General features: G+C 47.4%; 1 protein-coding gene across 5 annotated transcripts in view; it reads left to right on the forward strand.

The window, feature by feature from the left end:
* The window catches only part of PRPF40A (pre-mRNA processing factor 40 homolog A), a 1,435,679-nt gene that overhangs the window by 657,361 nt on the left and 752,516 nt on the right, over nucleotides 1-25,802 (forward strand). For all 5 annotated transcript variants that reach the window (XM_069616434.1, XM_069616435.1, XM_069616432.1 and 2 more), the window contains exon 17: nucleotides 1,274-1,407. In XM_069616434.1, the coding sequence (XP_069472535.1) occupies nucleotides 1,274-1,407 (134 nt within the window). The remainder of the gene's footprint in view (nucleotides 1-1,273; nucleotides 1,408-25,802) is intronic.

The raw sequence follows: 25,802 nt of genomic DNA on the forward strand, positions 1-25,802 counted from the left end.
TTCTTTGTTTCAGTGCCAGCTGGTAGAGAAGGGGATCATGTCTCGAAATCAGCTATCTCAAGGTGGATTGTCAAATGATTCACACTCTTACACTCTTGCTAAGGGAGAACTGCACTTCAAGCCTAGAGCACACTCTACTCGAGGCACCGGGGCATCCATAGCATTCATTACAAATGTTCCCCTAGAATCCATTTGCAAAGCGGCAACCTGGAGTTCTGTACACACCTTTACAAAACACTATTGCCCAGACACTCTCTAGGTCTGATTCTCAGGTGGGACAAGCAGTACTAAGACATCTTTTCTCTACTGTTCCTTCTCACAACCCACCTCCAATTCGGGTACTGCTCGCTAGTCTATGCACAGCATGGGATTCTAAGCAGATTAACAAGCATCAGAAGACATGCATTACTTAACATAATAGTATTTCTGATGATTGTATCTTCTTAGATTCACATGCACCCTCCCTACTTCCCCGTTCTGGGTAGAAGGAACCTAGACGTCTTCCTACTTTTTCCCTTTATGTACTCACTCACAATAGCCTTGGGTTCCCTCATGGCCGAAAAAATATAATCTGAGAAACCTCGGCGCGCGAGGGATTTTGGGATCTACACACGTCATGATAGGGATAGTGTTAGACACTCCTATGCCGATGTCCCCTTTCGGTCCCCGAAAGACCAGATGCAATACTCTGCGGTTACCACTGGATGTTGGACCAAATGCACAGCATGTGAATCTAAGATACAATAATCAGAAATGCTATTACGGTAAGTAATGCATGTCATTTGGATACTTGTCGCTGTGACTCATGGTTATAACCCTACAGCTCACATTGACCCCTCTTAAGCCTGGCTGGTCAGTTACTCTAACAACTTGTGTAGTACATGCTTATACCAAAGGTTGGGTTAACTATTGGCAAGAGGACAGGGTTGGTGCAGTCTCCCACAGGGTAATGTATACAATCTTGCCTAACAACGGAGAATATTCATGAGCATGTGTATCCATGCCAGACTCATGCTGGAGAACAGTTACATGTAAGTAACTTGTTACATAAGACTGGCAATCTGATGGCGGAGGGACTAATCCATCAGAACATCATTGGACTTAAGTATTTGTTTAATTTGCAGTAAAGTTTGCGGGCCTTTGTGGTCAGCAGACCAGCATAGCAGTTTCATATGGTCCGTGCTCATGCACTTAATTCTCTGTTGGAAAATGTAACGCCTATTATATAAAGATGGAAATTGGTTGTCTTTCTAAGTCTTATTGCTCTTTTTAGATATGGACAAAGAGGATGCACTGATTTGTTTTGAAGAACATATTCGTGCTTTAGAAAAAGAGGAGGAAGAAGAAAAACAGAGGGGTTTACTGCGTGAAAGGCGAAGGCAACGTAAAAACAGAGAATCTTTTCAGGTGAGGCAAACCTTGTTTTCTTTCCATGTTCTTATGTATATACAGGTAACTAGAGTACCCTTTGCACATTATTGCCCATAAGGCGATTGTCAAATGTAATCCACCATTGCACACCTTACAGGCCACCTGCTGATTTGCATTGCGTTTTACAATTCTGCCGACAATTGCACACAACTCTTTGCAAAATTAATTGTACTGGTGGGTCCTCAAACCTAGATTTCTGATAGATTTTACTATTAGGTAACCCACCTTTTAATATGGGCCTGTACTGCACAAGTTGGTAGTGTAACTGAGCAACAGCTGTACAATGAAATCAGTAAATACAGGTATCCAAGTAAACACTTACACACCCAAGTTATAGTATGAATATGAGTCTGATGCTTTATCTTCTATGAATTACATGCTATGCATAGTCTGACATCTAGTGGTAATAGCAGAGTATTGCATCTTTCTTTCGAGGATCGAAAGGGGGACATCAACATTGGCATGACTCTAACACTAACCCTAACGCGACGTGTAGTGTACCTAAAATCCCTCATGCGTCGAGGTCCCTCGCATTGTTTTTTCCACCCAACTAGTTGGTTGCCTTATGCAGAGCTCATCAGAGTTAAAATTGCAAAGCAATTATTCTTTGTCCCATGACCGAGGGTCGTTTAGTCTTTGACTTCTCTTCTACCACTTCGTGATTCTCTCCGCCAATGCCATCCAATTGATGTTTTGGCGACTGGTGTATCGATCAACGTCTGTCAACCACATGGCCTCGGCCCTATGGCCAGGCCCTTACACTAGGAAGAGTGGGGGGCCTGGGTTGATTCTTTTCTGAGAATTCATTTCCTCTACCCCTGTTTCCTTTTCTGGTCTGGCTGCTGCTTTTTTACCTCTGCTATGGAGAGGACTTGTTTCTGTTTTGTTCGTCTTGCAACAGAAAATATCCCTGGAAGGACACCCATTGCAAATGCAATAGGTGTTTACCTTGTGACCACGACGAGCGATCCTGTAAGACCTGCAAACTCTTTCATCCTAAGATGTTAAAAGATGGGCAGCCAAAGCGGTGGGCGGCCTACACGATGCAGGCCAAAAGTTGGTCCCCTGTTTGCGTGGTCGCCTCAAGTGACGAGGACTCTTAACGGCAGACATGGCTCCAATGTGGAGGCCATAGACCTTTCGGCGGAACAGTCCGGTTCCCAGGTCCCTGGCCCAGACAGGCAGACCATCCTCTCTACCTTGGAGACCCCCAGCTCTTTTGCTGGACTCCAGGACTTCAATTTTTTTGCCTGGAGAGATTGAGACCCTTTTTTCGCACTCTTTCATGTATTTTAATGTGATTTTGAACTGTTTTTTTTTTTGGTTGTGGAGTCTGACAAACTCCATAGGCATGCTCTTTTACATTGTATCACACAGCACCTTCAGTGCAGTGACACAGGGAAGTCTTTCAGATTATCCAAGAGAAGGTATTTAAACCTTTGGGAAAACTGTTTCCAAGAGCAGTGAAGTGAAATTGACTACTTACACTTGTAACATTCCAGACAGAGCACACATTATCTTAAAATCGGATACATTACTTAGTATCCCCTTTGTCTAGCTTCTGTAAATATGGCCCTGTTTTTTTTCCCGCCTTTTCTTGTTGTAAAATGTCTTTAAGATGTACTCTGCGTGCCAAACCAGGTTTGGTCCCTTTGTTCGTTTTTGTCTTTGGTGGGATTCACCAGTGAAACCTGTGTCTGGCTCCAGGGTGTCTGGCGGGGGCAGGAAGTGAGGGAGGTGCCCGAAAACTCCCTGTGCTTTGTCTCCTAGGAGACAGGAATGCACTCTTAGGTGATTGGCCAGCTGGCTCTCTGGCAAGGACAGCCACTCTGCTGGATGACTGACAGCTAGGCTGGAATGAATGGGGGAAACCTGCATAAAAGACAAGCCTTTTTGGCTCGAAGGCAGTCGACCACTGGACGAAGGAATCCGAAGAATAACTTGAAGAGGATGCTGGCTGCAACTCCTGGACCGTTGCTTTGCCCGGTGAAGCCCTACTGCTGTGCTGAAACTCCAAATTCGTATCGACAGAGAACCCCCTGCAAGGACGCCTTCTCCCCTTGAGTTGGTGGGACCTATCAACTCCAAAGTAAGCCACCTGGTCATCCTCTCGGAGCTCGTTGAAATTCCACTGCTGTTGCTGCTGGAACCAGATAGCCAGGGAGAGGAATACCAGATTGTGTGCATTGCTTTTAAGCTGGCCAAGAGGTCCAGGAAGATCCTCGGGACTCCGAGGAAGCAGGACTGACCAAGCCTGAGCCACCTCAACAGAGTGCTGGACCCCAGATCCAAGGAAATTCCATCTCGACAGCCAGGAGCTGCGGTGTTGCCATTTGCGGTAGATGTGAGGAGCTGAAACACTTAAGTGCCACTGGTTTGAAGATTGCCAGTTGTGGTCAGTGACCGTCCCATTGCAGTGCAGGAGTCACCAGGCATTCTCCCTCTTGTCCCCTCGATTGAGGCCCAGGAGCAACAGGGTCTGCCGAGCTGCACAGTAACTGAAGTCATCTGCTGAAATTTTTCTTCAACTTAAAGGTACTGTACAGTCTAAGAACTTACATCTTGTTGTGTAACTGCACATGTTCTCTGTTGGCGAGACCTGTTGTGGTTGCTCTGTAGAGTTGCTGAGAGCTTCTTTACTTCACAAGCCTAAACCGCATGTGGTCCTGCTTTGAATTTATTCTTTTCTACAAAGACTTCTAAAACATTGTGCAAGACTTTTACTTGCATGGAAGAAGTACCTCTGTTCACCTACACTTTTGCCAAATTGACTTTGGCCTAGCCTGGACCCCTGAATGACTTCGTCCCTCTGACATTGTGTTTGTCCTCCTTCAAGGAAAGGGTTAACTAACTTTGCATTGGGGGTTACCAAAGTACTTATCTGCTCCAGAATATTTGTGTAATCTCTTGTTCTGTTCTAATACTTTTCTTTTCCAAACTCTTAGGTCTGTTTCTAAATGCAAACAGTGGTATATTAATGTCCAGTGACCTAGTTATTAGTCACCTGAGGATGTTGGAAGTGTCTGTGGGCCATTCCAAAAGGGTACTGAGAGATTTAGAAACATTAAGAGTGTGGATTTTAGAGTTTGTGTTACTATTATATTGCCCCCTTCTGAAGAAGGCTTACTCTGACTGTTAAATAAATTAATAATTGTTAAATCAAGAAACCTTGTGTGTAAGAGTTTATTTGAATACTTGTCATTGTGAATCTGTCTAACTCCCCTACAGCTCACATTGACCCCTCTTGAGATAAGCCTGGCTGCTCAACACGCTACCAACCTGTGTAGTACAAGCTTATACCAAAGGTTGAGTTCCTATTGCCAGGAGGTCAGGGTTGTTGTAGTGTACTCAAAGGGTACTGCATTAAATCTTGCCTAACACCTCTATGGGGAGATCACATCCCGGTGATGGGGGGCACACACGCACCACATAAGCATACTTCGAATGGATTGTGTCCTCCCACGTATTCCTCATTTTATGTGATAAATCGCTATCTCCAGCTTCGCTGCTTCGGAAAAAAAAATTCTCGGCAGAGGGCGCTGTGCTCGAAGTCGTGCATTGAATGTCCCTCGACGGACTCTGTACTCTGTCGACGTCACCGATGGTATAAATGGCTCTAGCCGTGCCCGTTGCTTCAGTTCCGTTTTTCCGATCGCTTTGCGATCGAGAACGGTCCGCTTGAGATTTTCTGTGAAGAAAATGTCTTCTTCGACTCCTTCGACACTCAAGACTGGGTTCAAGAAGTGCGTAGATTGTGGATCGAAAATGTCGATCACGGATCCCCACCGAGTTTCTCTGGTGTCTCGGTTGCAGTCACCGGACAGACTGTGGTTCCTGCCAATCCATGACCGAGAAAGCTCTTTGTGAGAGGAGAGGTAAACTGTCGGTGGGGAGGGAAGCCTCTAAAGGCTACGTCCAAAAAACATAAAGCAACTGATTCGAAGGAATCGGATCGCCATAGGCATTCAAAGAGATCTCGATCTAGGAGTAGATCGCGACATTCTTCTTCCTCGTCCAAAAAAATTAAGAGGAGACCTACATCTCCCTCATCTTCCGAGTCGACTGAAGAAATTCGATGTCCGACAAAATCGGATTCTCCCAGAAAATGGGAAGAATTTTGTAAAAAGATGGAGGTATTCGAGAATGCGGCCCTGACCCCCCTTGATTGAACCTCGGAAGTGCCATACCCCTAAGGTCGTTCCATTGGAAGACAAAGGGAAGTCTAAGACTACCTTGGTAAAAACTGGTAGGGTCGAGGATACTCGAAAAACTCGAGTCGACGACAAGTCGTCGAGGACTCTTCGAAAGTCGAGCACCTCTCCGGTGCCATATAAAAAACATAAGTCGTCGAAGGCTTTGACACCATCGTTGTCGACCGTTTCGGCATCGAAACCAAATATAACTGACGCCTATATCGAAGTCATCTTCGAAGTCATCGAAGATTCCTTCGACAACTTCGAAGGATTTTTCTATTCCTTAGACGCGTATGGTAGAGGAAGAAAGAAGATTTACTCCGTTGCCCAGGTCAGACTTTTTTAAGTCCATGTCCTCAATTTATGAGGAATCTGGCTCGGAGGAAGAGGAAGTTACTCCCTTTTGGAGTTTCATATGGCACGAAACAAGTTCCTGAGGAACTCATTGATCAAGAGTCCAAAATGAGACCTGAGTGACACTCTACATTCTGCCAGTGGAATGGACACCTCCCCAGAATTAGTTTGCCAGACCTGATCCTGCAGAACATGCAGACTCAGGGTACAGGATGACCACTGGATGTCGGACCTATGCACAGCATGTGAATCTAAGCAGATACAACCATCAGAAATGCTTTTACGGTAAGTAATGCATTGTCATATGGGTTGGGGTAACACTTCACCCGTTTTTGAACAAGATGACTTGACGGATATAATTGTCAGAGGTCCTCAAACAGATCCAGTTCTCCCCTTTCACAGGGCTCTTCAGAGGAGGGTGGAGAAAAACAGGGAAAAGCCTGAGAGCATTGCTGCTGCAGATAGTAATTTCCCCAAGAAATACAGACCAGCTGGTACGGATCCTGAATACTTAAACAGGCATCCGACTCCAGAAAGTCTAGTTGTTCAGGCAGCATCCACATCAAAGCAAACTGCATATCCCACTATCCCTCCAGATAGAGAGGATAAAAAAGTTGATGCCTGGGCACGTAAAGTTTTCACTTCAGGCAGTATGGCCCTTAAATCAACAAATGTCACCTGTACCCTGGTCAGGTTTACCCATACCCTGTGGGACTGTATTTCGGCAGCGGCTGAGCATATTCCAGAAGGCGAGGAAATGCTTCCTGAATATAGTCAGACGGGAAGGAGGCAATGGGGGAAATGTCTCCAGTCTGGACTGGATACTGCTGATAGTATCAGCAGATCCATGGCTGCAAGCATTGTGCTATGCAGATTTGCGTGGTTGAGGAAGTCAGGGTTTGCACTAGACGTGCAAGCCAGACTCCTCAACATGCCCTTTGATGGCTCGAGGCTGTTTGGCAGTAAGGCTGATGAAAGCCTAGAAAAACTTCAGACCTCAAACGGCAGCTAAATCGCTTAGTGCCTCCATGCACCAGCCTCTAAAACCCTATTCCGGCTCATCTTCCTGGAGGGGTCGTTCTTTTCGTTATTACTCATTTGGTAGAGGAAGAAGACAGGCTTCTCAAAGGGGCAAAAGAAACTTCCCTCGTGGAGCATGAGGAAGAGATGCAAAATGAGCCTCAGGAGCGGCATCTGTACCCTCAGCCACTCCTGCAGCCGCCTCCAAATCCCTCTGAGACCTTGTTGCACAAAACACCGGTGGGAGGCAGGATCTCTCAGCATCTGAAGGAATGACGAGGCATTACCTCAGATGCTTGGGCACTGAAAACAGTAGCTCAAGGTTACTGTCTCCCCTTCCAAAAAAGGCTTCAGAATCATCCACCGGGAGCCAACTCTGTAAAAACTCCAGACCTGCTCCTGTTGCAGGAAATTTTAACCCTGCTAGAGAAAGGTGCCATAGAACAGGTACCTGTAGCGGAGAGGAACCAGGGTTGGTACTCCCCATATTTTCTCATCCCAAAAAAGGACAGAGGACTGAGACCCATCTTGGACTTAAGAAACTGAGCAAGTTCCTCAGGAAGGACAAGTTCAAGATGGTCACTCTTTCTCAGATCCTTCAGGCTCTCCAACTCCAAGATTGGTTGGTATCATTGGACCTTCAGGATGCTTACTTTCATGTGCCAGGGGTTCGCGATTGGCAACTCATCAGTTTCGGGTTGACCTCCGCCCGAAGATTTTCAACAAACTGTTGGCAGTTGTGGCAGCGAGTCTCAGTAGAGGGGGTATTCACATCTAACCCTACCTGGATGACGGGTTGATCAGAGCAAGTTCTCCAAAACAAGCTCAGGAACATCTTTCGATCACTTGCTACTTCCCCCACAAATTGGGCTTCTCCTTCAATTTCAAGAAGTCTCATATACCATCCCAAAAGCTCAAGTTTATCGGAGCAGTCTTGGATACTTCCTCGGGAAAAGCTTCGCCTCCCGCATCCAGCAGATGGTAACGAAGTTCCAGAATGCCCAACGTCTCCCGGCCTTTGATTTTCTCAGGTTGCTCGGCCTCATGGCATCCTGCATTTTCCTAGTACCAGAGGCCAGGTTGAGAATGAGATCCCTTCAATGGGCACTCAGAACTCAGTGGTCCCAGTTCTCAGGGAATATGTCGGATCTTCTGCAAGTCCCGAGCGCAGTTGCTCAGGATCTTCTATGGTGGGCTTGCAACAACATTCTCAAGGGAGAATCTTTCTGGCAACCATGGCCGGAGATAACAGTAGTGACGGACGCCTCACTCACGGGGTGGGGAGCACACACCAACAATCTGACAATCAGTGGTTGTTGGTCTCCATCAGAGTCCAAATTACACATCAACCTTTTGGAGCTGAGGGCAATCAGACTAGCGCTGAAGGCCTTTCTGCCCTCTATACAGGGAAAGAATGTCCTGATAATGACAGACAACACAGTGGCCATGTACTACCTCAAACAAAGAGTAGGAGGGTCACTACCACTGTGCAGAGAGGCAATGCAGCTATGGCTCTGGGTAATACGAGAAGGAATCTCTCTATCAGCAATTTACCTAGCCGGAGAGAAGAACACGGCGGCAGACGCTCTGAGCAGGCAGAGCACGGTCTCTCACGAGTGCGAGCTGGCTCAGGAAGTCCTTCTCGAGATCTTCGCCCTTTGGGGAACCCCTCAAGTAGATCTGTTCGCCACTGGGATCAACCGGAAGTGCGATCAGTACTGCTCAAGAGAATTTCCTCAAAGAGGAGCTCTGGGAGACGCATTCGTAGTGGAGTGGAAGTTTCCACTGCTGTACGCGTTTCCCCCAGTCCCCCTGATTCCTCTAGTAATCAGGAGGTTGAGAAAGTTCAGGAAAACCATGATCCTAATTGCCCCGGATTGGGCCAGGAGGACGTGGTACCCGGACCTTCTAGACATGTCCATCTGCCCTCCAATACATCTTACACAAAGGGAGGATCTTCTCTCACAAGAGGAAGGTCGGGTTCTCCATCCAGAGGTCAAGCCACTCAACCTTCACGCATGGTTTCTGAGAGGTTGAGATACAAGGATTGGGATCTTCCGGATGACGTACTGGAAATCTTGCTTTCGGCCAGAAGACCAGCAAAAATCTTTGTACAAAATCTTTGTACAGATGTGGCTGGAACAGGTTTAGTAACCGGTGCAAAGATAAGGATGTGGACCCTTTTCAATGTGGCACTCCAATGGCGCTCTTTTCTGTTACATCTAGTCGATCTGGGGCTCCAGATAGGAACAATAAAAGGATACCTTGCTGCGCTGTCCATTTTCAAGCGCGCCTCGGAAGAGGTTTCATATTTCAAAATAACATTAATCATTCAATTCTCAAAAGGGCTTACTAATGTATACCCTCCAGTACCTTTTCATGTCCCAACTTGGGATTTAAATGTAGTACTAACATATTTGACTTGCATACCTTTTGAGCCTCTGCACTCCTGTCCATAGAGGCTTCTAACACTAAAAAACGTCCTCCTTGTGGCCCTATCAGCCCGTAGGGTTAGTTAACTTCAGGCTCTCTCATGCAAACCACTATATACTGTTTTTTTATAAGGATAAGGTTAAACCTTCCTTTTTACCAAAGGTAGTTTCGGACTTCCATTTGTCACAAAAAATAATGCTACCAACATTTTATCCTCCTCATTTGGGCAAGGAAGAGGAGAGACTGCACAGACTAGATCCCAAGAGGGCTCTTAGTTTTTACATCTCAAGGATGTCTAAATTACGACAAGATGACCAACTGTTTGTGGGTTATACTGGTCATAAACTGTGCTTATCAGTAACAAAACAGACCATATCCCGCTGGATCATTTTGGCCATAATTGAATGCTACAGATTGGCGGGAAAAGACCCACCAGATGGGCTTTGAGCCCATTCTACAAGGGGAATGGCTACTTCTGCCCCTCTAAAGTGGGTAGTTCCGGCAGCAGATATTTGTTCAGCTGCAACTTGGAAAACAATGCATACTTTTATCAAGCATTACTGATTGGATACTGCCTCCTCCAATGAGGGGTTATTTGCCAAGGCATTCTGTCCATGAAAACTGTAATTAGTACTCCCACCTCCAAAATTGCCACTGCTATGGGAGTCTATCATAAGATGAGGAATACGTGGGAGGACACAATCCATTCGAAGAAAAAGTTACTTACCAACTGTAACGTTCTTTTGACTGGATGTTCCTCCCCTTTTTCCTCATCGACCCTCCCATCCTACCCTGCAGTAAAGTTTACGTTTTCATACACTTTCCTCTCACGAAGAATGTATCTGTCATGGGGCACGCCTGGGTGTTCCTCCTATATTTTTATCGAAAAAACAGAACTGAAGCAACGGGCGCAGCTCGAGCTATTTATACCATCGGTCACGTCGACAGAGTACAGAGTCCATCGAGGGACAATCTACGCCACGACTTCGAGCACAGCGCCCTCTGCCGAGAATTTTTTTTTTCCGAAGCAGCGAAGCTGGAGATAACGATTTATCATAAGATGAGGAATACGTGGGAGGAACATCGTTACAGTTGGAAATAACTTGTTCAACTCGCTTCCTCGCCGGATATGTCAAAAGCATCAGACACCACCAGGCTTGCAGTGCCTGCCGAACCTTGCGGTCCGGCGTCCTACCCGCCTCAGTCTTCTCTGCATGTGTCCAGGCATTCCACTGACAAGGGCGTCTCTTCTAAAAATCAATCTGTCTGATGCGCCGTCTAAGAGCACTTCAGCTTCGAAGGTTTTGGCGGAGCCGGTAACCATGACAAAGCTTACAGGCCCGTCGAAATCCCCTATAGGCACGTTGGAATCCATCATACAGCTGCAAGAGTTACGCAAGAGTCTTGTGGCTATTGTTTTGGCAGCTGAACGACCAAAAAGCACCTCCTTGTTAGGCAACGTTTGCATGCAGTACCCTCTGGGACCACTACACACAACTAGGACTACAGGTGTAAGCAAAACCAACCTTTGGTATACGTCTGTACCACACAGTTTTTGGTAGCAAGCTGAGAAGCCAGGCTTATCTCAAGGGGGAATGTGATCTTGTAATGGTGTTACACAGAGGTCTACAGTATTCAGATACTTATACTCAAGGTTACTTGGTAAAACAATTCTTAATTTATTACACAATCATTTAGGAAGCATTCACTAAAGGAGACAACCAATATCACACACAAATTATACTGCAATACTGATTACTAACCAGTTGAGCTCAAGCAAAATAGCATTGAAGTAGGAGCAAAAAGTTAGTTACTTTAAAGCAGTGCAAATAATTTGAGTTCACCAGGGGAGTTGATTCAATGCAATAGGAGGCCAAAGTCAATGATCTAGTGTCTTGTGTAAGTCGCTACGGTTCTGGTATTTAAAACGGAAAAGTCTTTGCCACGGTTATTAGAAGTAGTTAACGGAAGAAAGGTTTGTCTGTCTAGTCACAAGCTGACTAGGCCTTTAAGATGCCAAAGTTCCACCAACTTTCGCGGTGAGAGGTAAGTTCTCTCTCGGTCGGGTTTTCACAGTACCTTATATTGAAGAAAAAGATGCAACTGAAGACTTCTGTTCCTGGCAGTTCCTGCAGATCTTGCTGTTCCCGAGCCTCAGTCGTGGGGACAAGAGGGAGGACGTCGGACTCCTGCACTGCAAGTGGATGGATCACAAAGCTGACAAATTGGCTAAACTTAAATTCCGGTTGCTGTTCTTCAAGCACACAAGCTGGTGTCCTTCTCCCTGGTTAATCCTAACCAGCTCCAAGAATGGTATCCTGGTGGCTTACAAGTTGATTGGTTCCACCAACTCAAAGGAAGAAGTCATCCTTGAAGGGGCTTCTCTGTCTAGGTGAACTTGGCAATTCGGACCTGCAGCAGGGCTCAACCGGGTAAACAAACGGTCCACTAGTTGCAGCAGCCGTCCTCTTCCAGCTTGTCTTTGGTTCTTTCGTTCCAGTGGTCGACTCTGCCTTCCAAGCCAAGAGACGCACCTTTTATCCAGTTTTCTCCCATTCATTCCAGTTTAGCTGCCACTCACCCAGCAGGGTGGCTGTCCTTCCCGGACAGTCAGCCAGCCAATCACGCCAGAGTGTATTTGGGTCTCCTAGGAGACTAAGCACAGGGAGTTTCGGGCACCTCCCTTCCTGCCCACCCCAGACACTCAGTCCTGAAGCCCGCCAATGGCGTAGGAACAAAGGGACCAAACCTAGTTAGGCACGCAGAGACAAACTCTAGAAGGACCTTTCCAAAAAGAAATGAGCAAAAAAAAGACCACCAAGACTTGTTTAAACAAAGGGGGCTGGACACCAACTTGAAAAACATGGCTGCTGCGATTTTCTTTAGCTACCGGTGTTCGCGGTCGGGAAAAATTATGGTAGTTTGTTGTAAAACCACTGCCACCAGCCATTTCGATAGGAAAGGGTAGCATTTGACAGCTACATGAGTTTCTAGACCTAGGGGATACTAGCTAACTTGTCCAGCACTCTATTATAAGATAGTGTGTGCTCGGTCTAGGAATTTAAAAAGACTAAAGTCAGTTTAATTTTACATTCTCAGAGAAACAGTAGTTTATCTCAGAGAAGGTATTTAAACCTTGGGTAGCCTAAAAAGCTTCCCTGTGTCACTGCACTGAGGGTGCTGTGTGACCCACATGAAAAGATGCCTATGGAGTTGCCTAAAACTCCATAATCAAAGACCACAAGAGTAAAACGAACATCAAAATACATGAGTGAAAAAAGGCTCACACTCTTTCCAGGTAAAAAAATCAAGTTCTCAAAATCCTGCCAAGTTGCTGGGGATCTCTAAGGTGAAGAGAATTGGCACATTTATGAGAATTCTCCCTAACACCTCTTCCCATCGAGAGTACACTGAAGGGGCCCAGCTCCTCGCTAAGGCTTCATCTGCTAAATCATCTTCCTCTAGTGAGCCTTTGCCTCCTCCAGACACCTCTGCTGCATCCCTGTGGACCAGAGAGGTTCGAAAATTACATGGACAAAATGTCGCAATTTTATATATTCTCCTGAAAGGGTCATTACTCCCAAGAGACCTAGGAGGATTCCTGCCCCGTTTTACCAAAGCTGCAGAAGCTTCCAATCTCACCTTGAAGTATGAGTTTTCAGAACCTGAGTCGACATATGATGTCTCTATAGTCTATAGTCATGAGGACAATCCTTTTGGGCAGGACGAAACTGATCAGTGCCCAGATTGGGGACAAGATCAGCGAGCTCGTGAAGTACCTTGCCTCACCCACTCTTTCTCCAGCATGGGGTCTGGCATGGATTCACATGCTCATGAATATTCCCCGTCGTCCGGCTGGGAATCTTCGGTTAAGAAAAAATCAGTTTCGTTTCTGAACTGTCTTTCTACTAGTAACCAATCACTGGTCTCTGGGTCATACTGTCCCCAGCCAATGACTGCCCTCTACCTAAGCCCCTCCTCTGGCAGCCATCTTCAGATTTGTACGGTACGTTAAAGTGTTGGGATCCTCGTGCTATAGCTCTCGATTTTTTACTGCGTTTTGCGATTTTTCGAAGTTTACTCTTATTTTTTTTTGTCAATCGAGCCTCAAGCTGCACCGATTCTACTTCTGATCAATGGGGACCAGTTTCGGAATTTTTCTATGCCCCTCAAGGGCAAATTTCCATATTTTCGCTTCTTGGAGGATTCCGGAAGATCTTTTGAGGCCTACCCCACGTGGACATGGCCCAGGACAAAGGAAACACGACGCCTGGATCCAAGATGTTCAGGAGCTGCCCTGGATGCGGTTTACAGAATGTCTTCAAGGAAGATGAGCACTCTCGGTGCCACTACTCCCATCACGATGCCAAATCGCACGCTGAGACGTAATGTGCACTCTAAGAATATGTCCGAACGGACAATGAAGGATCGTCGCGTTCGACTCACTAAATGGCTGGAGGGGAAAAGCCCAGCAGCAGGTGAGAAGGAGAGGAAGTCCAAGCGGTCTTCTAAGACCTTTGAGGGTGCTCCGGCGACGGGGGCCCAACAAAAGGCAAAGCACCACAAATCTGAGGGCGCCGGCTGCCAGGCAGGGCACGATGTCACTGACACCATTAACCACGAGCCAACGCTCTGGCTTCGTGAAGAGGAAGTCTGAAAACCAGGGTAAGCTTCGGGAGAAGCCCCAGTCGATCCAGACAGCGGCAGAGGGGGAGCGAGGCAGCGACCCTCCCCCCAAGATTAAGGCCTCAGGCACGCCCAAAGTCGCAAAGGCCCTGATTCACCCGGCTAAGGCCTCGATCGAAGGAGTTGTGGCGGCCCTGGCAAAGCCTGTGGAGGCTACCCCGGTGGAGACGACTTCAGCCTAGAGTTTCCCTGCTACCCCAGAGGGAATCCTCTTTTCAGCCTATCGATAAGACCCCCATGAAACTCCGGGTGGAGAAAGGGGGGGCACGGTAGCCATAATACACAGATACCACCTCTGAAGATGAGCTGGTTGGCGTTGCAAAGATCCTGGACAAGAAGTTTGAGGAAGTCCAGTCCTACTGATGGGATCCCGACGAGGCAGACGTAGAAAGCGACTGTGGAGCCGACGAGGAGCCGCAGATCATGTAGGACCCTACTTCCCAGCCGTCGCAACCGGTACCTATGCCACATGACAGCTCAGGAACAATCTTGATGGCTATCCAGGCGCTGTGTACTGAGATAAGGACAAGCTTGGCCTTAACTCCAGCGGACGATCCAGCGGCGCCTGGACCGTCAGGAAGCCCACCGAACAAGCAGAGGCGAATCCATCCTCCCCCTCCTTTACAGCCCTCAGCTCCTTCCCCTCCACCAAGGAACGAGACAGAAACGGCGACGACTGGGATGGACGACGGTGGAGACGACTTGACGGATCTCCCATCACCACCTGCCCGGGGTTCCACCCCCCACCCCCTCTGTCGAAATTGGCTCTTTCCACGCCATGATCGTCAGGGCTTCGGAGCTCATCCAGCTTTGTCCCGAAGAACAGGAGGGTTTCCTCTACCAGCAACGGGAGGCAAAGAGGAAGACTGTCCTCTTAGTGCCGTTATTAGACGACATCTGGCACGAAGGACTGTCGCTACTCAAGAATACATCCACAGCGCCTGCGAAGAGGGACCGGTATAAGAAGTACCGGGGTCCCAGATTCCGCCCTGATGTGCCTCAGAGCTCAGCCATCCCCGGATTCGGTGGTCTCCGCAGCAGCCAAGAAGAAATCGGCAGGGGCGACGGATCAACTTCCACTTCCCTACCTGACGGCGAGGGGAAGAAGCTGGACGCCATGGGGTAATGGGTCAGCTCATCAGCGGCGACGACCATCAAAGTGGCCAACGCACTCGCGATTGTGGCACGCTACGACAGGGAGCTGTGGTTCAAGATTGCTCCCCTCCCACCTGGATTTCCTCAAGAGCGGAAGCCCTTGAAATCCTGCAGGAAGGCAAGGGTGCTTTGGACCGCTCCATCACGGTGGCAAAGGACATTGGCGATACCGGCTTTCACCAGATGGGCACAGCGTTTGCCTTCGCCGGTGCGGTTGGCTTAAGGCCACAGATTTACGTTGGGATGTGCAGACTAGGGTACTTGACATGCCCTTTGACGGGAACAACCTGTTCGGTGAGGCAGTGGACAAGTCACTGCAGGCCATCAAGGCAGACACCGAGACAGCCCGGGCCTTGGGTTCTCTCCATCAGCGATGGCTGCCCCTTCGCACCCCCGGAGGAAAGTCTACAGGTGCCGCCAAAGGATTTGTTGGCGGTTCCTCGTCGTACCGCCAAGCGGCCCGTTCATAGTCGCAGGAGGCCTACAGAGGCTGCCGCATGGCTGAAAGACGTTTTCTTCTCCAAGGAGGCCAAGGCCTCGGTGATGCAGGATTGAACCGGCCGCAGCATCGGGCCCCCACCGAAGCACCCAGGTGGGAGGCTGGCTGACGAAATTCGGCAGCATGAGGGAGTCCATCTCCACCTATCGTTGGGTGCTGGACGCGCTGGCCCACGGGCACACTCTGGAATTCCAAAGAAATTGTCCCTGTCTACCACCTGTGGCCAGGAAGGAAAACCATGTTCCACAGCTACTTCTGGAGGTACGAGCAATGCTGAAAAAGGGTGCGATGGAACTCGTCCCGGAGAGGCTCTGGGGCTCCGGTGTACTTGCAGTACTGCCTCGTCTGAAAGAAGAACTGGTGATTATTCAGATACCATTTAATGTGTGGCCTCAGAATATCTTTTCTTCCAGAGTAGCCCTCATAACATATGTGGGCTGCTATCCTTAGGAGTAGGGTGCACGGATCTTCTGCCCATTTGAGAGTAGGGATGGAGATTAGTGTCTTGGTGGGGCTTGGGGCCACATTTCAGAGAGGAACTGTTTCACAGGTCATGGGACCTTTTTTCTTTTATTGACCGTAAGAAGTGTGTGGACCCCCAAGTATTGGATCGCTCTTATGATTGCTAGATAAAATGAAGGTAAAAAGGGGATTTTTGTAGACCCATCCGTCGTTACGATCTCCTTTCAGGTGGTCTTTTTTTGTTTTGATCTGGCTTCTTTCACGATTGTTGTCCAGTATTGCCTTTGTGATATATTTCACTTGGTGCTTTGCCACTTGGATTGGTTTTTAGTACATGAGTCTATAATACAGCGGGTTTTCTGGGGGAATACTTCCTCCACAACAAGATGTTTTGGAGTGGAACCTGCTTCAGAAGGGCCCCCAAGAGGTCCCTGAGCTCGCAGCGATTACAGCTGCTGGCGGTCGTCTCTGAGGTGAAGGCAGGTGACACACGACATCCTTAAAAACAACCTAGAGACTGCGGGACATTCCCTGGCACAGGGTACTATTCTGAAGAGGCACGCCTGGCTAAAGAATTCAAGTTTTAAGCCAGAGACTCAGGCCTTTTTGACAAACAAGCCTGTGGAAGATTTAAACTTGTTTGGTAAAGGTGTGGATGACACCTTGGAAACGGCAAAAAGAGCATGACACTCCAATCTCTCAAATCACAGCCAAGCCTTTTCAACAGTGGGGAGGTGCAAACTCTCGCTGTTCCTTTCGGGGCCTGTCCTTCTCACGATCACCGCATGGACAGTATGGCGTAGAGGTACCCCATGGTTCTCCAGACAAGGTTCAGCTGGCAACACCCAATAACAGCAGAGGGGACAACGCAGAGGCAAGGATAAAGGCAGAAACTCCACCCCGAGAGGCTCCCTGGCCTCCGCATCAAAGTAACTCGCCAGTCAGGGTCCCCTCCCATGCCTCCTGGGTCAGAGATGGTTGCCATCATTCCTTAATGCATGGGTGTGGGGGGGTCACATCAGACCAGTGAGTGCTCAAGACTGTAACCCACTGTTATTGTATAGAGTTCCACAGTTCCGCCGGTTACCTCAATACCCTCCACCAAAGAGCAGACGCCCATCATCAGCACACCTTCAAATCCTGCTGGAAGAGGTGCTGATCCTTCAGGAAAAGGGCGTCATAGAAGTCGTCCCCATTCATCAGGTAAACAAGGGTTTTATTCAGTTTACTTCTTGTGCTTGTTAGATAAGATTTGCTCAGAACTAGTAAATCTTAATTTCCTGGTTCAACCCCAGAACGTTTTGCTTCATTAGTGTGATATTTTTCATTAATACCTGTGAGTGGGACCCTTTTTCCACACTCACATAATCTTTAACTCTTTTTATGGGTGTCATTTTTTAAGACTTTCCATAGTCTTTTTAAAGTTATCATGTTATGTTAAAGGTACTTGTATAGTGCACCGTCACCAACGGAATTGGTCCCCAGGCGCTCTGCCGGATATGCAAACGAGAAGGTGGGATGGGTTAGTAAGGTGAAGAGGGAGTAAGATAGTGAGAGGAGAGGTTTACTGTTGGCAGCTTCAACTCGGTAGACACTGGGTGCTGAGCTTTGGTGCGAGTATCTGAGTAGGTCCACGTGTGCTGTAGGTGCAGCTTGTGTTGCGGTGTGGTGAAGTGCGTGTGGCTTGTCGTGAGATAGATGGTTGTGTGTTTTTTTTTTTTAGAGAGATGCGTATTCGAGTTTGAACTTATATTGGTTAGTGGGTTATGACATTAACATGCTAACATTCACAGTTCTGTCTAAGTGTAGTACTTGCTAATCTATATATTCTGTCCAAGTTTGGAACTCGCTAATCTTCCCAATGATTATCTCGATGTGGGACAGGCTAATGTTCTCAATTCTAAGTGTGTTACATGCTAACATTTATGTTCCATCTAGGTGTGGCATGTGCTAACATTCACAATCCGATCTAGATGCAAGGCAGGCCAAGCTAGGAAATCTGACTAAGTGTGACGCAGTTAAGAAAACCATTTAAGCGTGGCACATGCTAACATTCAAATTTCTATCTAGATGCAACGTGGGCTAAAGTTAAGAAAATCCATCCAAGTGTGGCACATGGTAACATTGGGAATTATGTTTGTAAGTAATGCAAAACATTTACCGTCCAGTCATGCGTAGATTTAGGTCGGTGGTCATAAAACTCTAAATATGAATGGTGTAAATCTATGGCGGTGTACTTTATGGAGAGGTAAGGTAAAGTGGCGGGGCTTTCTGGAGTAGAGTAATTGCTCTGCTCCCCACCCAAGCCACACTTAGTTTTGTTGGTGTCTGTTGACTGCTGGCTTCATTGGCTTCCCCTACTGACACCTGCGGGCACGTCTTGGAGCCGCCAGTGTAGGAGCTGCCCTTTGCCTTGGTGCCCTTAGCCACAAGGGCTGCCAGGCAGAGGGCTGCCCTAGGGAGTTCAGGATTGTCTATCAGGTGGCCAATCACAGGGGGAGGCGTGGGTCGGGAGGAGGTGGGAAAAACACGTGAAGCTGGTCCGGAGAGGGGACAAGGCTGCACTCGGGCAGCTGAGGTACAAATATTAGTTAAAAACGGGCCCAAAGCAGTCCTGTGGTCTTCCTCTCTCCTGGCCTGGATGCCTGAAAGTGGCGAGGCGGCCGGTGGCTAGGCCTGCTCTCGCTGTGTGGAAGTAGCCAGTCATGGTGGGGTTGGGCGGAAAGAGGTGGGAAAACATGGGAAGCTTGTCGGGTGGGGGGAGAGGGGACCAGGCTGCGCTCGGACAGCTGAGGTACAAATATTAGTTCTCTTTAACAATGTATTGGCAGTAAGTGCCTGTTGCTGGGTTGCCCCAGGGGCTCCCCTTTTAACTTTATTGTGCTAACCTTGGGTGAACTACAGTTCCCAAGGGTAGAAAGGATCTTTGGATCCCTTTTACATTTTTAGTGAAACCAGCACACTCAACCTATTTGGAGTGCTGGGGAGATGTAATGTATCCCCTTTTACACTAAAACTGTAACAATTCTGTTAAAGTGACAAGCTTACCTTTAGTGGCTGGTGGCAGTGATACCTTGTATTAATTTGGTGCATCTTTACTGCAGGCTTTGTTCACAACTGCAGTAAAGGAACCTAAGGGTGTCCATTTTTACCAAATTGGCCCCTTCCTTTTTTTTTCCATTTTAGTGTTTCTCGTTGTTTCTTCCTTGCCCTGACATCCAGGGCGGGAAATTCCTTTGTGTGATTTTTGTCTTCGGCTGGAGTCCCCTGGACTCCCGGTCCAGGCTCCAGTCTAAGAGCAGGAAGTGGGGGGAGGATTCCAAAACTCCCCAGCCCTTTGTTTTAGGCCTTGTTTGAATGGGGACAAATCCCAGTGGGGGGCTGGCTGTCCTGATTGGACAACCAGACTGTCCCTTCTTGTAAAATGCAGGGAGAGAATGCAGAGGTTGTGTTGTAATTCCTGATGAATACTGCGAAGTAGAAGCTGTAGATATGTCGACCAATGGAACTTAAAACAAAGGATGATGAAGGAAAAGCAGCGGAAACTATTTCCAGCGGACCGGGAAGCCTGCTGTTACCGGAACCTGCTGAAGCCCGTCCTTCCAATTGACCTGGGGACTCCGAAAAAGACTACCCTAACCCAGAGCCTGGTGAGACCCAGAAGACCTGCATTTTGAGCCATCCCACGCGTTGCTGCGACCTTGCGTAGCTGCAATACCCTGGGACCTCAAGCCATGGTGCAGTGCGCGCTCTTCCGAATCTCGCTGAAACTTTGTGGGCATTCTGGTGGATCTCCAGAGGCACGAATCAAGTCCAAAAGTCCCCTCACCCGAGAGCTGGACCCATAAAACGATGAGAATTCAACTGCGCTTTTCTGTCGTCTGTGCTTCTTGAAAAGGCGCCAAATCTGCAGAACCGCATTCAGCCGCAAGGGAAACCTTGCCTAGGCCTTCATCGATCCCTGCTGCAAAGTCCCTTCTGAGGCCTTGTTTTCAGTCTCCACGGCAAGGAATCCACTGACTGGGTATTTGCCTGCAGACCCTGAAGTTCTCCTACTGCAAAATCTTCTACAATGCTGAGGTACTGTGTTGGCTTGGTTAGGTATTTACCTTAAGCCGGTTAGGATTTCTGTGTAGTTAAGTGGTGTTTTCTGTGATTGGGAGGTCCCTCGTCCAGTGCACCCAGTGCCACTGCTAGAATCCTGCAAGGGTGTCTTCTGTGAAGCTCCTGGACCCTCTTCTAACTCTAAAGTTAAGTAGTTACCTGTTTGCCCAGTTTTCCTAAGGAACTCTGACTTTTGCTACTAAAGAACCCATTCTGATACGGCCTGTTGGTCACTAGTCCTAGTGACCCCCCCCCGCCCCCCTTCTGCCACTGAACACTCATGCTGCAAGAATAACAAGAATAAGGGAAAGACTTTGAAGGGATTGGGACTTCTGCCTAGAAAAGAAAATAAGTGTTTAAAAGTGACTTACTTGAAAAGTTGGTTTGTAACTGTAATTCTAAGAGTGAACAGTTAACAAAAGTTCTTACTGATCTTGAATGTGTTCTGCACTATTCTTAAAAGTATGATTAACATCTTTTCTGATGTTTGTTAATCTGCTTAGAATCACATGCTGTGCATATAGTCTGACATCCAGTGGTAGTATTGCATCTTGTCTTTCGAGAATCGCAAGGGGACGTCGACATGGGCACGCCTGTGACACTCTCCCTACGTGACGTGTATTGTACCCAAGATCCCTCACGCGTTGTGGTCCCTCAGATTGTTTTTTTCCGCCCAGCATACTGGTCACCTTATGCAGAGCTCGTCAGACATTGCCTATTGTCCCTTCAACCTTTGGTCGAATAGGTATATAAAATACTTAAGATCATCCTATCCGTCCCTTATTTCGACGGCTGTTCCAGATATCCGCCGAAAACCTGAATCTTCAGAACTTTGGACGGTTATCCATTCGCCTCTGCTTACCACGTGGCCAGGCCTTCTGCCGGCCTACACAGTAGGGAGAGTGGGGTCGGGGTGAACTTTTCTGTACAATTTGAGAATGCCTTTCCTTTTCCTTCCTTTTTCCTTTTTGGTCTTAGTCACTCTACATATCCTCAGCTACGGAGAGGACTCAATTTAGGTTTTGCCCCATTTGCAAAGGCAAATTTCCTTGCATAGATGAGCATAAACAGTGTAACCGTTGCTTGCCTCTCAATCACAACGAAGTAGATTGCACAGCTTGTAAGCTCCTCCATCCTAAGACATTGAAGGAGCACAAAGTCGAGCAGTGGGCGGCCTACGGGATGTCGAAGGCAGTTTTCTGCCGCAGCCTCAGTGGCTGTGGCACATTCAGTATGTGACGATGGCAATAGTGACGAACAGACCTCCGACCTGATGTAGTTTACCTTTCGACGGAGCACGCCCGCTCTGCATCGTCTGCCCCCAGCCCTGCCAGGCACGGCCATGGGGAAGGTACACCCCGGCGACAAAGACGAACATTTACATTTACATATGCATAAGCACACAAGCCCAAGTCAATCTTCAACCAAGTTGAAAAAGACTTCGCCAACGGGTACACCAGAAATTCCGGCGGCACCCGCTGACGGTCCGGATCGACAGCCCTCACCGCAGCCGCATATGCGCCTAGTGACCAGGCCATCAAAAACAAAGGGCACTATCTCTAATATCCCGGGTTCCATCGAGACGCATCGCAAAAAGGCGTCTGGTGACAACAGGGTTCTGGCACTGCCAAAGAAGGCAGCCGGCGAAGACAAGACCTCGGCTCTGCCAAAAAAGGCTCCTTCACAATCGCAGACTGAGGCTGCGCGCCTCCCGTCTGCGAAGGACATTGCCGACAGCATAGCGAGAATTATTTCCGCTGATTCTCATAAACTGGAGTCAAGAGATACTTCGAGGCCTACGGAACAGGCCAAGGATCCGTCGAGATCAAAGGATAGCCTAAGCAGAGTACCGGAACCCTCCCCTTAGCTGAAAGAAAGGCACAGGGACGGGCCACCTCTGTCGGTCCCCCAGGATGAGTTTTCGGAGGGCGAGGAAGGGATGTCCTCGACGTTGAGACAAAAATCTCAACTTTTTATGACGGCGTTTTCAAGACCCTTTTCCACCTCTAGACCATTCTTGGTCTATTGTTTGGACTAGAGAAAAGTTTGAAAATTGTATGGAAAGGTTGGACAGGTTTTTTACCGTTCAGAGCAACCCACGCCTAGAAGACCACGGGATGAGAGCCCTTTGGACCCTGTAGCAAAATTCCCAAGACTCTTTGACCCCTCTTAGGAAGAGAATATATAATCCTATGACCTCACTGAGGAGGAGATTCCTGCAGACACTCAGGATTTGGATCAATTCACCAATCATGAGGACATGCATGATCCCTTAGAGGGGTGGGGAGAAACGCCAGATATGGGTGACCCCCAGCCATGGCAGTCTCCAGATCCTTCACTGCGTGGGAGCCATACGCCAATGTCAAATGCACAATGAAGTAAACTGGTCAGTATGGCTGTATACAAAGAAATAGAGTAACAAAGGCTCCTATAAGGGGGTCCTACTGTCCGTCTCAGGAAGAAAATAAAGAATTTGAGACCTGGACGGCAACGTTAGTAAAGCAGGGGCCGTGGTAATCGGTCTAAATAAGTAATGGTCAGTGCGGTGGCCAGGGTAACCAAGGGAAGTGGGAACGGGAATGAAAAAAAAAAACTTAAGTTGCACTTACCCGGAGGCCTGACCCGTGAGGAGTCCTAGCATATGGATAACGTCCTCTTAAAGGATGTAATAGAGGGATAGAAGGTGGAGCACGAAAGCACACTTCGAGTAAGGCCAAACGCACGGGGAATCAGCTACACCAAACCGGCAGTACAAAGGGAGAAGAAAAGCAGTGAGACATGGAAGGACACTAAGATCGGAGGAAATAGCTTCCCGGTAAAGGCTGCAAAAACCTGGAACTCACTACCACAAGACTTGAGTGGACTTCCCCTACCTTCGTTTCAGAAAACATGTCATTCAACTCCTCACCTCAGTTGACCTGTCACCTACCTCCTACTGGAATTACTTGCACTAATTCTTGACTCTATACATCTGCAACTCTGATTGACCTTACTTTGTGTGTGTATGTATGTGTGTGTGTGTGTGTGTGTATATATATATTAACTTTGTATATTTTGTAATTATTTGTGTTCCAGAGACCTTATTGTATTCTCTACTGTACGTTATGCTATTATGTAACCTGTAAGTTTTGCATTTCCTTGCCACTGCGCCCTGCTACCCTTGGGTCTGGCTCGCATAAAAAGTGAATAAAACAAACAAACAACAAAGGGAGAATTGCCCTTGCCTTTATCAACTCAGACCCGCAAAGCCTCCAGAAGGGAAAACTTAAAACTGGGAATTGCAACTATTGTGCGCAGCAACATAGGTCAATGGTACACTGGTACATCCCGCTTTGATAACACTGGCAGAGAGTCAAGCTCCAGATCCTGATTTCCTGTGTTTGGATTCCCCCAGAACACTTACACTAGACAACCCTTACTAGTGGATGATCAATTGACGTTTAACGTCATGTTGCATAAATCAGCTGAACACTTCAAAATCGCCGCAGATGAAGCTGTCCCTGAAGTGGACTTTGTGGAGGCCATCCTCAGAGAAGCCACTGGCCAGCCCGGCTATTCCTCTCCTCAATTCAATTAAACGTCTGGCTCCCTCCTTATCAACACCTGCTCTTACAAGAGGTGTTAATCCCAGGATACAAAAACCTTCGTTGTCCTCCCTCAGACCTCCTTTATATCAGGTCACTCCACCTCACACTCTCTGGTGGTGACCACTACATGAAAGAGGGCAGGGTTCCCCATGTCATCTGGCGAGGCACCAAAAGCAAATTGTGGGGTGGGAGTGCACTGCTAGTTAAGATCAAGATAATTTATACAGAATACATGGGTTGAAGAGCATCGAATAACTGCATTAGTAATAGTATTTCTCATACAATTTCAGGTGCAGGCGGGCTAACGTCACAAGACCACTTGAGATACAAATTAGTACAAAACCTGAACTGCCTATTGCTAAGCAGTAAGCCCAGATGCACTCCTACAGAACCTTAGTTCAAGTGTTAAGTTCTTGCCACTGTGGCGGATTTTATGTCATTCCGGGCTTGTATTTATAACACACTTGGAGAGATTTGTTTACATAATGTATGATGGTTGTTTCAATAACAATTTCAATAGATTATTAAATAGAGAACATATGTTTCAATAGACCGAAAGTATAAAGCAACGTTTGCAACAGTATTCAGCGATATGGTTCTTTTTAATTGACCTATCCGCATTAGTTTTCAAAAAATAATAATAAATCCAGGAATTAAATTTCCATTTTCAAACAAAGATATCCTGGTCAGTGACATAGATGAACACACTAAAATACATGGCGTAGGCATTCACATAGCATTAGGGATTCACATGAACATGCACTTGTTACAGTATTACATATCAATCAGCAGATATAAATTTGTCATGCGGAAATCAGTTCCCTCTTGGGAGACTTTGTGGGAGTTTATACTGTAAAGCAGCTCCATCCAGGGAAGCCCTTTTAGTGGATTATATAAATGACCAACGCGTTTCGGATCTAATGATCGATCTTCAGGGTGGGGGCTTCGCTGTTCCTGTATGCAATGGGCGATTAATGTTAGATAATTTCTTAAAAGCTTCTCCTGTGGGAAATTCAAAAGAACAGGTATTATAATCCAAGCTAATTAGTGAGGCTACGTAATACTGGCTGGAACCTGAAAGAGGGGCAATAGGTACTGACCTCAGGCGAGGGGGGGGATTGTTAGGGATAATTCTCATTTTATGGCTAATTTCCCTTACCTATAGAGTCCCCCAGCAGCTTTGCTGGATTTGAAAGGTTTGTTTCTTTTCACCTGCTAAGAGTGAGACTCCTTTTCCCACTCTTAGGCATTTTTGCTATGTGTGTTGTAGGCTATTTTTGTGTTTAATGCCTATGGGATCTTTCTCAACCCCATAGGAACCATCTTTATTCACATGTGTACACAGCACCCTCAATGCATTGTGACACAGGGGTGTCGTAGCGACCCCCCAAACATAGGCTCCATACCCTGGGACTGACTACTGTCTCCCAGGGCATGTAAAGTCCCCATTGACTTTAGTAGTCAAATCCTATGAATTAAACCCATCTTACTATGGAGGTACTCGAAGGGGTTAATAGTTTTCCCCTATGTTCATTTTTGAGAGTGTACCCTACAGCACCTCTCTCAAAGTTTGTGGCTGGTGGCAGTGGTTACTACTATAAATAATCAACCGCTAAAATGTTCCTATGGGATTTTCCCATTTTTCGAGGCTACCACTCTTTCTGACAGCCTCTAACATACAGCCGGTGCATTATAATAACTTTGCTCTGGTAGGTTTTATTTGCCAGAACTTTAATATAACTTCTTTCTCATGTCTTTCTCTAAACTCCTAACCCAGTTCGGGGATCCTTTGTTCGTCCGTTTGGCGGGCTTCCACCAAGTAGCCCTCATTTCGGCGCCACTGAGTCTTGGGTGGGTACATTGATTGGGAGGGGGAGT

The sequence above is a fragment of the Ambystoma mexicanum genome, chromosome 9 (genome assembly GCF_040938575.1).
Source record: "Ambystoma mexicanum isolate Mex_15411 chromosome 9, UKY_AmexF1_1, whole genome shotgun sequence".
Lineage (NCBI taxonomy): Eukaryota > Metazoa > Chordata > Amphibia > Caudata > Ambystomatidae > Ambystoma > Ambystoma mexicanum.